At 39.9% G+C, this 16,556-nt stretch overlaps 1 protein-coding gene across 1 annotated transcript in view; it reads right to left on the bottom strand.

Annotated features, from left to right (window-relative positions):
• Positions 1-16,556, bottom strand: part of LOC133568389 (solute carrier family 22 member 23-like) — a 102,899-nt gene that overhangs the window by 6,819 nt on the left and 79,524 nt on the right. The window contains exons 4-7 of the mRNA XM_061920282.1: positions 15,685-15,853; positions 12,753-12,880; positions 5,021-5,123; positions 2,219-2,454 (exon numbers count right to left, since the gene is read on the bottom strand). Coding sequence (XP_061776266.1) covers positions 2,219-2,454; positions 5,021-5,123; positions 12,753-12,880; positions 15,685-15,853 — 636 coding nt within the window. The remainder of the gene's footprint in view (positions 1-2,218; positions 2,455-5,020; positions 5,124-12,752; positions 12,881-15,684; positions 15,854-16,556) is intronic.

The following is a 16,556-nucleotide window of genomic DNA, read 5'->3' as shown; positions in this document are numbered from 1 at the left end:
TAAACATTAAGTCGGGCTCATTTGTAACTGAACAGACCGCCTCATGTCGCCTTTTGATCTCCTTTTTGCTACACATTGACCTCAACAAGCATTACCAACGATGGACATGAGCACAGTGACACAGCTGACTGTGCAAGCATATCAACCCGCCGGCCACATCATTAAGTACACCAGGAGTGAGCATACTTGCAAACAGTAACTAGCATTCGACAAATACCGAGGTCAAAAATTGGTCGTCCAAGAGAAGCTTTAAAAGTCTGAAGTCATGGCTATCCCAACATTATTTAATAGTACTATCACACGTAATATTATTTAACATCTTTGACAATCATCATGATTTGGAAACGCTCCACTTTTTTTATTCCTATGTGCGTATTAAACAAACTTAAAATCATTAAAACATAAATAAAAACATTTTTTAAAACTTGTACCTCGACTGGGATTTTAACCCAAGGCCTTCGGCTTTGCAAAGCAAGTATTAATGACGCTCGCCACAGAGCCACCGGAAACAAAGACGGAAAATTTGATTATATATTCGAATTAGTAACAGAGCATGACATGGCCAGGAATACGTTTGAGGTCAAATCTTATATGAAGCACCTTGTCACTCAACTATTTACATTTTAATGTTGTTTTTCACGCAAAACGTGTTGTTTACTGCAGTCTACACGTTTCTCTTATGTGTGACGACCATCTACTGGTCACACTTATTACACGATGTACCAAATAAAATTGCTTCAAGGAGGGTAAGCACAACCAAAATTATTCAGTACATTAGGCGCACCGGTTTTATAAAGCGCACTGTCGATTTTTGAGAAAGTTAAAAGATTTTAAGTGCGCTTTATAGTCCGAAAAATACGGTACATTTGCAGTCAGTCCTGTCATCTTCTTTTTGTCACTTTAAAAAAAATGACGAGGACATGACCCCGGTGTCCCTAATGGTAGCTACGGCCATGTTTGCCAACCCTCCAGATTTTCTTGGGAGAGTCCATAATTTCAATCCCCCGGGGCCACCGTTCTCACAAATGCCTCCCCCACCCAGACATAAAATACTAATAGCTCATGAAAAACAAGATTGATATTTTCATTGTAAGTGGGCCAAATCGATTACCGTATTTTTCGGATTATAAATCGCAGTTTTTTTTCATAGTTTGGCATATACTCCGGAGCGATTTATGTGTGAAATTATTAACACATTACCGTTAAATATCAAATATTATTTATCTCATTCGCGGAAGAGACGAAGAACATGTCAGCAATCGTCACACACATAACCTTCACGTCAACCAATAAGAATTCGGCGGGGGAGGGTCATGGCAGAAGTGCATTGTGGGTCATGGAATGCTAACTGCTATATGCTATATGCTACTGCAGTAGCTATTAAAATGGATCATTTCAACGTTGGCGGCAATTTATAAAAACTGAGAAGGGCTGAACAAAAAGGGCACCGAAAAGAAATCATGTACTGCAGATTAAAAGCTGGACGTAGTGAAATATGCAGTAGAAAACGACAAGAGGAATCTGCGCATACCTTTGGAGTTGGCAGAGTTCTTTACATGCGACATTGAGGAAGAAGATTTCATCGGATTTATTGATTAGGAGTGACAGATTGTTTGGTAAACGTATAGCATGTTCTACATGTTATAGTTATTTGAATGACTCTCACCATAATATGTTACGTCAACATACCAAGCGCGTTCTCCGTTGGTTATTTATGAGTCATATAACGTACACTTATTCAGCCTGTTGTTCACTATTCTTTATTTATTTTAAATTGCCTTTCAAATGTATATTCTTGGTGTTGGATTTTATCAAATACATTTCCCCCCAAAATGCGACTTATACTCCAGTGTGACGTATATATGTTTTTTTCATTCCTTATTATGCATTTTCGGCCGGCGCAAGGTATACTCCGGAGCGATTTATAATCCGAAAAATACGGTATATGAAAAAATAATCCCTTGAAAATGACTGCTGTCATTTGATTATAATAATACATTTAAATTGGTATGTAATGTTCGGGACAGGTGCACGTCTAATGATGCTCACATGTGCTACAATGAATGCTCAGGGAGTTTTTGCATTTGGTCACACACACGAAAGATTAGAGGGAACAGTGTATATTCGTATGACAACTCCCCCCAGCCATTTGGAATATCTCCCTAATTCTGAGGTCCAAAGGTTGGCAAGCATGGGTGTGTGTCTAACACAAACTCACAGTTGAGCAGGCCCAGCTGGAGCAAGGACGCCAAGGCGGTGATGATCATGAACATGAGGAGGCCACCTCGCCGGCCCATTAGCCCCACCGCCGGGCACAGCGCCAGGCAGGAGGCCACAGCGATGCCCGCCATGGTGTAGTATTCTGCATAGAAGTTATGGAACATGGTGGTTTCCTGGGCATCTTGGTCCATCATGCTGCGAGCAAAGCAGTGGTGGATCCCATAGCCTGTTAGCCTGAACATGGACACACACAAGATGTTAGAACGTGATTCTTGCTCAGGAACACCAGATTTTGTTATTCAACCCTCACTTTATTGGGGACTTTTTTTGTCTTTTCAGCTCATATTTTGCTGTAGTTTTTTCCATAAGTCTGGTTGTGTTACTCCAAATGGAATACTTTTCCATTTTTGTGTTCAATTTTAATATTTTTATTGTAAATGTTTTCATACATCAACGAATATTCATATTAATATCAATAATCTTAGCCCAATTGAGTATAGATGGGACAAAAAAGTTCTCAGGGAGTTAAGTGTATATCAAAAGGTTTTGGATTCATATAGTATTCTACTTTTATTCTACTCTTGCATTTTAAAAAATCCCCTTTAACATGTACTATAGGTCAAATTTATTAAAATAAACACTTTGAGGTCTTAATTTATAGCAATAGAGTAAATCCTCAAGAAGTTGAGTGTATATAAACCATTTTCAGATTCTGATTTTACAAAAAAAAAATCTCAAATATCTAAATCAACTACTTTATTTGAACTTTTTGAACACTCATTTTTATATTTTGAAACCTTTACATAAAATTATTATTTTTTTATCCATACAGTAAAGGTTTAATAGCTGAGGTATGAGGTAATGATCAGAAAAAAATTCATATTTTTTTATTTTTTTAGGACTGAAATTGATTAAAAGATTTGAGTAAAAAACAGATATAAACATTTTCACACACTGTGAATTCTGAGATTTTAATTTATTAGTATTATATTGGTATTATCATGGTGAATAAGTCCTTAAGAATAAAGAGTGTATACAACCCTTTTTGGATTTACATTTTCGCTCATAAATCTCAATTATCTTCAGTCCTAAATAAAAACAGTTAACATGTCGTTTTTTCCATTTGATTTTATAGCTATGAATGCCAGTTTTTATATTTTCAAAATATACAAAAGTACCTTTCAGTATTAATGGTGCCTTCACAGATGTGTAGATTACCCATGCCTTGGGCACTAACACACCCCCATACCATCACAGATGCTGGCTTTTGAACTCTGCACCTAGAACAGTCCGGATGGTTCTTTTCCTCTTTTGCCTGAAGGACACGACGTCCACAGTACCCAAAAAACTATTTGAAATGTGGACTCGTAAGACCACAGAACACTTATACACTTTGCATCAATCCATCTTGGATGAGCTCAGGCCCAGTGAAACCGGCAGCGTTTCTGGGTGTTGTTGATAAATGGCTTTCGCTTTGCTTAGTTGAGTTTTAAGTTGCACACACAGGTGTAGCAAAGAACTGCAGTTACTGACAGTGGTTTTCTGAGAAGTTCCTGAGCCCACGTAGTGATATCCTTTACACACTGATGTCGCTTTTGATGCAGTACCGCCTCAGGAATTGAAGGTCACGGGCATTCAATGTTGGTTCTCTGTCTTGCCGTGATTTCCCTAGATTTTCTGAAACTTTTAATGATATTACGGACCGTAAATGGTGAAATCCCTAAATTCCTTGCAATAGCTCGTTGAGAAATGTTGTTCTTTAACTGTTGGACAATTTGCTCACGCATTTGTTCACAAAATGGTGACTCTCACCCCACCCTTGTTTGTGAATGACTGAGCATTTCATGGAAGCTGCTTTTTTACCCAATCATGGCACCCACCTGTTCCCAATTAGCCTGTTCACCTGTGGGATGTCCCAAATAATTGTTTGATGAGCATTCCTCAACTTACTCAGTCTTGTTTGCCACTTGTGCCAGCTTTTTTGAAACGTAGCCAAATGAGCTAATATTCGCAAAAATATTAAGTTTACCCGTCCGAACATTAAATATCCTGTCTTTGCAGTCTATTCAATTGAATATAGGTTCAAAAGGATTTGTAAATCATTGTATTCAGTTTTTATCTACCATTTACACAACGTGTTAACTCGACTGGTTTTGGGTTTTGTACATAAAATGTGTTTTTATCCATATAGTAAATGTCAAAGAGAAAGGGTACTTGGGTAATGATCCAACAAATAAGACATGTTTGCTATTTTAATTCAGGACTGAAGTTAAGCGATTTGCGCCAAAAAACTAGAAATTGTTTTGTCCTGACAATACTCTTTTGCTGTTAAACTAAGTATTCCCAAAAGGTTAAAAAACATTTAAGTTTTCAGAAAACCTTCAAATGAGGATTTCTTTCCCCCATACTGTTCTATTTGTTTTAATATATTAAGTAATTGGAGGTTGTCAACAAAAACAAACACACACTCCGTTCTAGTCCCTTCCCCCTCCTTGTTGCGTAATGTTTCATAAGGACCACTCATGTAAAATTTACACAGACTTCAGGAGTCAGGGACACGATACGCTGTTGTGAGCTCCTCTACGTGCTAAAGACGAGGTCGGCCATGAAGAGCAAAGGATGGAGAGACGAGGATATAAATGGCACACTTATTGAAAGACACAATGGCTGGGATAAAAATAGAAGCATGGATCAATAAGTGTTGAATGTGCAGGTTAATGGTAGCATTAGACCTATTTCACCTACTCCTGCATATACCTCCACCAAGGCAAGAAAGGAAGAAAAAAGCCAAACAACTTACGAGTTGACGCAGAGCACGACAATATTCTTCCACAAGTTCCTAGTCCTGGCCATTTTAACAATGCAAGTCTTTTTGGGTTTGCGTTGAAGAGCTCGCTGCAGTTCTGGAAACAAGACAAAGTGAAAGTGAAGTGTCAAATGTGCTTTCAAAAAGGCTCAAATGAATGGTATGAATTACACTTAAAAGATTGTTTAAGTGAACCTGGATGATGCAAGAATCCAGAACACAAACAAAAAATGGGACAGGATTTGATTACTGACTGATTTCCGGACTGTAGGTCGCATATTTTTCCCACGTTTTCAACCCCGAGCTTTATACAATGCTGTGGTTAGATGATGAATGTGTCTAAGATCACAGGCTACATATGCTGCAAATACATTTAGGTCTTTTCACATCAAACCAATCAACTTGCCGAACGGGTCACAGTGGACTGATAAAATAGTTCCGATTAAATCAAAAGGCACCCACACACAATCAGTATGCTGTTTTGTAAATGCACAGTGTATATCAAAAAGAATAAGCCAAAATTATCACTATAAAACTTCAAAAATGATAAACAATGGAACACCTAGCTTGAACCACAACACCAGGGGGAGCTCCACAAACCACATTAAACCCAGATTCCGATCTAACAAAGGTCTTAACTCATTCTCCTTCTATGCCACATCAATGTGGAATGCACTCCCAACAGGTATAAAAGTAAGTGCATCTCTATCCTCCATCAAAACCGCTCTTAAACAACACCTCCTGGCAACTTAAACCCTTTACTAATACCCTCCTCCATTCACATCCAATCTCCCCGAATTGTAAATAACCTAATGTTAATAATCAAATGTACTTCTAATGTATATACTTGTTCTTATGCAATCTGAACTCACTATGTTCTCTTCTGGCTGTACATATCCTACTAAGTAAGACCTACACTGTTTCAATGTCCACATTTCTCTGTTGAAGCAATTGTTGATGACTGAAGTACTGATATCAACCAAAGCTCCTCATCCCACCCCCCGGATTGTAAATAATTCAATGTATATACTATGCTGATTAACTTGCGTGATGACTGTATTATGCTGATAGTATATATTTGTACCATGAATTGATTAACGTGGACCCCGACTTAAACAAGTTGAAAAACTTATTCGGGTGTTACCATTTAGTGGTCAATTGTACGAAATATGTACTGTACTGTGCAATCTACTAATAAAAGTTTCAATCAATCAATCAATCAACACATGTGTTGTACATAACTGAGTATTCATTTCATGCTTTACACGTTTTGACAAAACTCTGTTCTAAAAGCACGCTGCCCCCTGACAATGGCATTTGTTTTTGCAAACATAAGCACTCAAAAGGCCTTCTGTTGAGGAGCCGCCATTTTGAGGTTAAAATTTAAATTAAGTAACATTTTGCAGCAAGATAAATAGCACCAAATTAAATGAGTAAAATTATAATGAAAACTTAGACAAATCAATATCCAAATTCATATGGGGGCCGGATCAGCCCGAATCCACAAGCCGGTCCTACAATCTCCCAAATCTGAAGGAGGGCTTGCACTCCCCAATTTTAGACAATACTATTGGGCAAATAATGTACAGAAAATCCTATACTGGATGGATGGAGGCTCTCAGGCCCTCCCGGCCTGGGTATCTCTTGAAACGACAATCCCACACTTCTCATTACGTTCTTACTTATGCTCATCACTCCCTTTTCCATTTAAACTTGAAGGCGCAAACACCATTGCATCGATCTCCATGAAAATATGGAACCAGCTACGGAAACACTTGTGTATTGACCCTGCTACTTAAAAAAACTATTATTTAAACCTTCCCGTACTGACCCCGCATTCATGGCTTGGCACTATCATGGTATCACCACTGTGAAAGACCTCCTTGCACACAGTGTTCTCAACCTTCGCTGAACTCTCTTCCAAATATGATTTGCCCAACTCCCACCTTTTGTTATTTTCAGGCGAGGGACTTGGTAAAGAAGCAGTCCCCACACTTTCCAAATCGTCCTCCAGAAACTCTTACAGATACATTGTTATCTTTGAGCCCTAATCATGAGAAACACATCTCTGTGCTATATACCTCCTTAAATTCAGTTGCTCCAAACTATCAGTGATGAGAGCCTCGTGGGAGACTGATCTTAATACCAACATATCCGATCAACACCGGAACTCTGCCCTGAAACTGGTCCACTCATCCTCGATATGTGCCCGTCATAGTCTCATCCAATGCAAAGTAATCCATAAAATTCACTACACTTATTCAAAACTATCCAAAATCTACCCCGCTGTTAGCAATACCTGCAATAGATGCAAACAATCTCTGGCTGATCATGTCCATATGTTCTGGTCCTGCTCTAAACTATGTTCCTTTTGGGAGGACTTTATTGACACAATCGGAAAGGCATACGGTCAAAACTTTTCCTCCAACCCTTTATCAGCCATTTTTGGCATATGCCCTGATAACATGTGCCCGGTACCACTAAAACCCGCTGTTGCTTTTACGACCTTGCTGGCCAGGTGATTGATCTTGTTTATTTGGAAGCTGGCTCGCCCCATCACATTCATGGTTTAGAGAGGTTCTCCACAATCTAAAACTGGAAAAACTTAGGTTTTCGCTAAAAAGGTTCTGCTCAAGCTTTTCAAAGCTCATGGAGTCCTTTCTTGCTGTATTTTAACTCTCTTGATTTATGCCCAGACGCAGATGAGGAATAATCTCCGTTCTATTTATTATTATTTTGTTTTTCTCCCTTTCTCTCTCCTTTCAGTCTCTGTCTGTCTCTGGCCTTGTATGGGTGTGTGTGTGTGTGTGTGTTTTTGTCGTCTGACTTGTTGTATGCGTGTGCCATATGTCCCTTGTTGGTTTGACCTGAGTGGGGTGGGAGGGTGAGTGGGTGGTTTGGGTTTTAAGGGAAAAGGTGTGAAGAATTTACTTTAAAATTGTACTGTTTTTACTTGTCTTTTTGAAAATGTCAATAAAAACAGTTGGATTAAAATTCTAATGAAAACAACTAGAAGATCTCCCGACAACCCTCTGATGGACTGGACTCTCACATGATCTACTAATCTAACATTTCAATAATTGTACCCACTCAGCTTTCATTGCAGCCAGTCACACCCTGGAGGGGAGTTACCCACACTTGTAGTCCCTTCCCAAGGATTTTTCGTTTTCCCAGTTCTGGCTTTTGAAGTTTTTCCTTGCCCGGATGTGGGTTCAAAACAGGGGATGCCATTTTGAGGTACTTGTAATTCGGGTCTACATAAACAATTTGTGTGATTGATTGAACTGGCACCAAATATATCTTTGCTTTTGACATTCTCAACCAATGTTCTTGTTTTGTTGTGAATAGTGCAAATTTTGCAGGACAGGAACTTGTCATCTGAAAATTGCATACTATTGGCATTTCCTCGATGAGCTTCAAGCACACCCGTGAAGCGAAAAGCATTTCAGGTGACTACCTCTTGAAGCTCATGGAGAGAATGTCAAGAGTGCGCAAAGCAGTAATCAGAGCAAAGGGTGGCTATTTTGAAGAACCTAGAATATAAAATATGTTTTCTGTTATTTGACCTTTTGTTGTTGAGTACATAACTCCACGTGTTCATTCATAGATTTGATGTCTTCAGTGACAATCGAAAATGTATGTAGTCATGAAAATAAAGAAAACACATTGAATAAGAAGGTGTGTGCAAACTTTTGACCTGTATTGTATATATTGCTAATAAATTAAAATATCAATCACAGATCGTTAGGTAAGCATCCTGTCACTGTCACGTTCAAATTTAAAAGGACGCAGTAAACTATCAACAACACTCCATATGTTTAGCTTGTGTGCTATTGTGTGCTTAGCTGTTGTGTAACTGCTAGCTCCTTGTAGCTTATCGCCTACCATGTTTACCTTATGCCAGTGACTTTACAAAGATGCAAAAAAAAGTCCAACCTTGTGTGCTTATCGGAAGAGATTTAGATATTAACTATCGAGCTTTGCACAAGTAATTGCGCTGCACGACTGTCTGTATTGGAGCACTTTTATTTTAAAATTAAAACAGATATAATGCAACACTTGTTTTTTTGCCTTATATGAAATCAATATCCAATACCAATATCATATCGCAACTGACTGTATTTTTCGGACTATAAGGCGCACTTAAAAATGTTTCATTTTCTCAAAACTCGACAGTGCGCCTACCCGGTGAGCCTAATGTACGGAATCATTTTGGTTGTGCTTACCGACATTGAAGCTATTTCATTTGGTACATTTTGAAATGATAAGTATGGCAGTCACACATAAATCAGATATACTTTATTACTATTAATCCCCAAGGGGAAATTACAATTTTCATCACAATCCTATTCAAGATCAGACAAACATTACAGGGAGACAGAACATAAGATATATGTTTAGACTGCAATATGACTCAAGTAAACAACACCACCCTTTTTATATGTTCCACTGAAAATATAGAACATTACACATGGTTCTCAAAAATCTACCAAAATGTTTTAGTACGACTTTGGTAAACCATGAAACCGCATCGCTTGACGGATTGTCGGCGAATTAAACATGCAAGTAATATTATAGTGTGTATAAGGTAAGACCTATTATATGGGGTTTTGTTTCGTGATATTATGCAAAACCCAACTTTTCTTACCTTCTGGTACCTGCTGATCTGTATTTGGGATCTGCATAAGTCCTGAAAATGCGCGCGGGACGACCTTTGTTGTCCGTGTCGACGCCGTAGTCGATAAGCTTCTTCTTTTTCTCTATCTCTTTGTTATGGGACAATCATCCTCCGCTGTTGCCATTTTTAATATATAGTGGTGTAAAGTTCCAACTTATAGCAGTCAGTAAACTCGCCATGAAAGCGCTAAAACAGCTAAAACAGATGTAGTGATTTACATCATTCACCCAGCGAACTTTTGTTAGAAAGTTTTGGTCGGACGGTTTTTCACAGGACACATTTCCGGCGTTGCTGTTGCACCAGTGAGCCACGGATAATAACATGCTACTCCATTATTGATTGAAGTAAAGTCTGAATGTCATTAAAACAGTTAGCTCCATCTTTTGACACGTCTTCCACTCCCTTCCTTGCACGCTACACCGCTACAACAAAGATGACGGGGAGAAGGCACTGTCGAAGGTTAGCCACGTAAATAAGACCCCCACAAAACAGCGCATCCGGAAGAGACTCTCAGAAAGCGGTTTGAAGATGATCTGTAAAACATAATCTTTGCAACATTTTAACCACAGAACCACCATCACATGCTATGTAGACCACAAGGAAGTATTTTACATTTAGAAAAAAATATTAATATGACCCCTTTAATCCAGTGGGCCTTTTGTATGAAAATACAGCCGCTCGTCGGCTGTTCCGTATAGTCTGGAAAATACGGTAATTACTTGTACTATGTTGTATCCAAGAGGAGACTGAGGATCCCTGCAGAAAAATGGAGGCTATGGATTGTAATAATGCAGCATGGAGTCATGTAAAATGAGTCAACTCACTGTCCTAAAGAGAACTTCAGTTTTTTTATACGTTTCGCTCTTAATTGGGAGTGTGAAGCTCCCATGTACGAACTGTAGCCTTGATGAGCACACATGATCCTCATGAAGAGGCGGGTGTGACACCACAGAAGAAAGTAACACCCAACAGCAACCATTAAAAAATAAATTACACCAATGGGATGTTTTGGTGTCAGACAGCGTGCTTGCCGTTGAAACTGGCCTCTGCCTCATGCTTCTGTGTACACGCTAACTCAGGCATGTGACATCATTCCACGTACGCGCCTCAGGCAGTGTGGGCGGGTCTTATTGCCAGCTCTGCTTTCCCAATGATCATCTATAGCCTGCATGCCGCAAACCTAAGAGTGATGGCCCAGCGGCATCAAGTTCACCGCTCAATTGATGCGTCTGCCTCAGAGCTTTTAAATGGGGCTACAATAAAATGCAGTGTTCCAATAGGAGAGGAGGAAATACGAGTGAAGACGAAAGGCTGCCTGAAGCAGTGAATGGAAATGTTCTCTAAAAAAAGGACACATTTATACCGTTTAGTTTATTATTATAACAGTTGATGGAACAGGGCTACAAATTAACAGGGTGATATGACTTTTTTTATACATTTCAAACACTTACTTATGGTCTACATAACATGTAATGGTGCTACTCTGCCTAAAATGTTGCATAGATTATGTTTTACATACCATCTTCGAGCCGCTTTCTTACGGTCTCTTTAGAATTTGTCATTTTGCGGACGGTCTTATTCACGTGCCGAAGTTCTCCTTCAGGTCATGTCCCATTCGACTGCGTTTTTGCCTTGTCAGACATTTTGTAGTTTTAAGCGCTTCTCTATACTGTAGTCTAGTGACAGACATACAGTACAGGCCAAAAGTTTGGACACACCTTCTCATTTCAATACGTTTTATTTATTTTCATGACTATTTACATTATAGATTGTCACTGAAGGCATCAAAACTCTGACACCTGTGAAGTGAAAACTATTTCAGGTGACTACCTCTTGAAGCTTATCGAGAGAATGCCAAGAGTGTGCAAAGCAGTAGTCAGAGCAAAGGGTGGCTATTTTGAAGAAACTTGAGAATCCTTTTATTTATTTATTTTTTTTTCTTTGTCATGAAAAAGGGACGTTTTTGTCATGAAAAAGGGAGGTTTTTGTGGTTTGTGCACTAATTGTAAGTGTATATTGTGTTTTTTATGTTGATTTAATAAAAATAAAAAAATATATATATATTATATATTTATATATATATATATATTTTTTTTTTTAAATAAAACGAATAAAAAATTATTCTGCGGCCCGGTACCAATCGGGCCACGGCCGAAGGCGGAGGGAAGCTACCCTCTTGTCCACCGGGGTGAACTCCTACCTGCAGGCATTGAGCCGGGGGGCAACAAGAATTGCCACCCCAGCCCGTCGCCTCTCACTGCCGGCAACGCCAGACTGGAAGAGAATTTAGCCCCTCTAAAGAGAACTGGTTCCAGAGCCCTTGCTTTGCATCAAATTGAGTATGACTATATCTAGCCGGAACTTCCCCACCTCGCGCACTACCTCAGGCTCCCTCCCCCCAGTGAAGTGACGTTCAACGTCCCAAATGTTAGCTTGTGTAGCCGAGGATCGGACCGCCAAGTGCCCTGCCTTCGGCTGCCGCCCAGCTCACACTGCACCCAACCTCTATGGCCCCTGCTGTGGGTGGTGAGCCCATTGGAGGGGGGACCACGTTGCCTCTTCGTGCTGTGCCCGGCCGGGCCCCATGGGGACAGGCCCGGCCACCAGGCGCTCGCCATCGTGCCCCAACTACGGGCCTAGCTCCAGAGGAGGCACCCCGTGACCCGCGTGCGGGCGAGGGAAATCTGGGTCCTTTGTGTGTGTTCTTCATAGAGGTCTTCCAGCTGCTCTTTGTCTGATCCCTCACCTAGGACCAGTTTGCCTTGGGAGACCCTACCAGGGGGCATAGAAACCCCCAGACAACATAGCTCCTAGGATCATTGGGACACGCTAACTCCTCTACCACATTAAAGAGGCAGCTCAGAGAGGAGAACCTAAATCCAACCTCTTCATATTAATGTAAAAGATTGCAGTCTGTCATAATGTGGTGCTGCTCATCACACTAGAGTGGCCTGTTACCATGGCAACCGGACAAGAAAGCGATATAATTGTGTCAATCTCGCCTTTTTACGGGAAAGTGGAAATTCCATTTGACTTAAGTTTTTTTACCTGGCAGGATGTTGTCGGTGTCATGCTCCATGTTCACGCAGTTTTTCTTGGCGATGTGTCCCATGATCCACTTGGAGCGGCAGTACTGCTGAGTGGCCAGCAGCCAACGCAGTGACTCAGGGAATATCCTGAGAAGTAGAAGGAATGCCCTCTTCATTAGTCATAATGAATGAGTCCAAATTAAATGAAAGCTTGGCTAAGGTCACTTACTGAAATCTCATTTCTTACAGCTTTCATATGATATGACAAGGAGACAGCAATATGATATGTACAAAATATGACATGAAAAATGATAAAGAACCGCCCTGTCACACAAGCAACCAGGACCCCACAAGGTCAACCCCCCAGGAGACCACGGTGGAGCCAGCTTCAAATCTATAAAACCCAGACAGCATTAAGTTCTCTGAACTTTTGACATGCAAACTTAGTTTGTGCACGGCCGCTGCAATAGAGCGCACATGAAAGCGGTGGTGCGTGTGTGCTGTGATGTGAGTGACAATGAACAGCAGATAATATTTTTTTATTATTTTAATTTTCCTTAATGCGCACAAATTAAAACTGAAATTTCAATGTTGGCAGTGTGTATTTATTAGAAAAAATATATATATTTTTAATTTACCCTAAAAATTGAGGCTATAAAGCAGGCCTGGGCAATTATTTTGACTGGGGGGCCACATTTAGAGAAAAAAATGTGTCTGGGGGGCCGGGATATCTATTTTTAGGGACACTTACACAAAACTTCACAATAATGTCTGATTGAATGCTAAAAACGTTATGACAGACCGCCTTAAAAAACGTAATGAAATTTTAAATTTTTCTATGAACGATAAAACACTGAATATTGAGAAAATATGAATGTCACACCCCCTTTCAATGGACATATTTTACAATCAAGTGAAATATGAACGCGAAGGGTACAAAATAAACCCACTTACAATCTGATGTATCACTAAGCTTTAGAACTTTTTTGTGAGATGCTCCCTCCGCATCCACAAATGCGGAGGGAGCATCAGACGAGCTGCATCACAGCAGCTGCATCACAGCAGCTCGTCTGAGCTGAGATTACCATAGTAACTAATTAGATTACAATAGTAACTGGTCATTAAAAAACATCACTGCACATCATAATGGCAGCTACACTTTGCATCTTGAAGATCTAAAAAAAAAAATTTTGGGAATGTCCGGCGGGCCAGATTGAAAAGCTTAACGGGCCGCATGTGGCCCCCGGGCCTTAATTTGCCACGGTCTGCTATAAAGTGTATTTTATCCGATTAATTGATAATTCGAAAAAACGAGGGCTGGGCGGTACGCCGGTAATATAGTTAATATAATTAAAAACTGTGTTATTTGGGACAATACCGACATTTTCATGTGCCTTTGTTATGCCCGTTTGTTCACTTTCTGCGCCTGACAGTACATTCTCTTTGGCTCACCCACGTCCCTTACATGTTTATTTACAGAAGCTTCTCTGATAACTTATCAAACTTTTGTCTTTTTTTTTTTTTTTTTTTATAAATATGGTGAGGCACAGCAGACTTTTTGACTTCCGAGTGATGCAAGGCTTTGGACAGCGACTTTATTTGGCTATTGGTGAGTGGCTACAGCTTTATTTACATACACCAATTTGCTTGACAACCTACAGTACAGGCCACAAGTTTGGACACACCTTCTTATTCAATGTGTTTTCTTTATTTTCATGACTATTTACATTGTAGATTGTCACTGAAGGCATCACAACTATGAATGAACACAAGGAGTTATGTACTTAACAAAAAAAGGTGAAAAAAATTAAAACATATATTATATTCTAATTCCTTCTAAATAGCCACCCTTTGCTCTGATTACTGCTTTGCCCACTCTTGGCATTCTCTCAATGAGTTTCAAGCACACCTGTGAAGTGAAAACCAGCTCATCGAGAGAATGCCAAGAGTGTGCAAAGCAGTAATCAGAGCAAAGGGTGGCTATTTTGAAGACACTAGAATATAGAGTATGTTTTCTGTGATTTTACCTTTTTTTGTTAAGTACATAACTCCACGTGTTCATTCATAGTTTTGATGCCTTCAGTGACAATCGACAATGTAAATAGTCAGGAAAATAGAGAAAATGCATTGAATGAGAAGGTGTGTCCAAACTTTTGGCCTGTACTGTCATCATTATGCAAATTGTATAATGATGAAGAATGGACCACACTCGTAGCCAAGCCCCCACCACCACAAGAATATCGGCAACTCTGCCAAAAACCACAGCTGTTTATCGCTATTTTTACACAGCACTAATTAAAGACCATTCATTTTATGCGCCTATAGGAGACAGTGTGGTTAACTGAATAAATGTTTTATTTGGAGAATTTACAGTAGCAAGGTAAACCACTAAATAGTTAGATAACACTACATCACGGGTGAGCAAACTTTTTGGCTCAGGGGGCTCAGTAAAAGATCTTTGCTAATTTCTGTTCTAACATTAATTAAAAAGACCAACGGCCCACGGAACATACAAGTTTGTCCATACCTGCATTACATCCTCCTTATTGCGGGGGAATATTTGATCAAATTAGCCATTTCAAGTGTGTCTGCATTGTTCAGGAACGCCTTGGAGGAATGCCGAGGTCTACCATATACTCTAGATAGAGAAAATACAAACACTCCCTATGAGATTTGTAGACCTCAGCCGCATACAGTGCACAGGAGATTGTAAGCATGTGGGTCTTTATCACTGGAGAGAAAGAGACAAGGCCACTAGAACTACACTGAACTCATTGCTGGAAATGGCCTTTCATCCACTTTGATCACTGATTAAACCTTTTGCGACCACACCCGGTCAAGGTTCTGTTCAAGGTTTCTTCCTTCTGACTCTGTCCTTCAAGTGTTTGCTCGTGTTACTCAAAAATCAACCATTTAAACTTTTGAAAGCGCCACAAAAAAGGGCCCCTTACCAGATGTAGGACAGCATGAGCAGCAGTGGACAGATGATGACGGCCTGGAGCACCTGCCAATCCCGACACAGGTACGCCACACCTGGCATCAGCAGCTGCCCGCCCAGCATCACGAAACTGGCCACCATGGTCATGGAGAAGCGCCAACCCGGCAGGCACAGCTCGATCCCTGGCGGGCGGAGGGAGACAAAAATTGATGACTCATGTTTCCAAAACAAATCAATGACACCTTGGTTGGCGTACGGCTCACAGGCTGCAACATGAATTTTGAATGGGGACGTAACACCCAGGAAAACACCTTTATTTTGAAGGGAAACAGCACAAGCCATCACATGTCCTCAACGTATTGTTACTATGACTACAAACAAGCTGCTATACACTGGCTGAACAATGGAATGTTTTGAACGGCTCTTTTAAGTGAACAATGAGTACTAATTTGCACAATAGTATATAAAATAGTGGGAGTTGGTGAGAACTCTCGGTGAGGTGGCTCGCTGCAGTCAGCCTAACTGTCTGCATGACTTTATTTACAATAAATACATTGACCATCGATTGACATTTACTAATAGATTCTATATTCGTCCATGTCCGAATTGTGAAGCATCTAAAAATCGATTATTACCCCCACTTTCAGTGAGAGGCGTGATTTATGATCTAGACCAGGGGTGTCAAACTCTTTGCACATGCGGGCCGGACTATTAAAATCACGGCATTAAAACTAAAAAATAAAGACAACTTCAGATTGTTTTCTTTGTCTTACTTTAGCCAAAAATAGAACAAACACATTCTGAAAATATTACAATAAAAATATAGATAAAATACCGGCAGCGGAAAAGTTTAGATCAGTGAAGGAAAGAAAAAAGTGAATAAAT

Source organism: Nerophis ophidion, linkage group LG14 (assembly GCF_033978795.1).
Source record: "Nerophis ophidion isolate RoL-2023_Sa linkage group LG14, RoL_Noph_v1.0, whole genome shotgun sequence".
NCBI classification, from domain to species: domain Eukaryota; kingdom Metazoa; phylum Chordata; class Actinopteri; order Syngnathiformes; family Syngnathidae; genus Nerophis; species Nerophis ophidion.
Note: the sequence above shows the minus strand (reverse complement) of the source record. Positions and strands in the feature narration are given on the sequence as shown.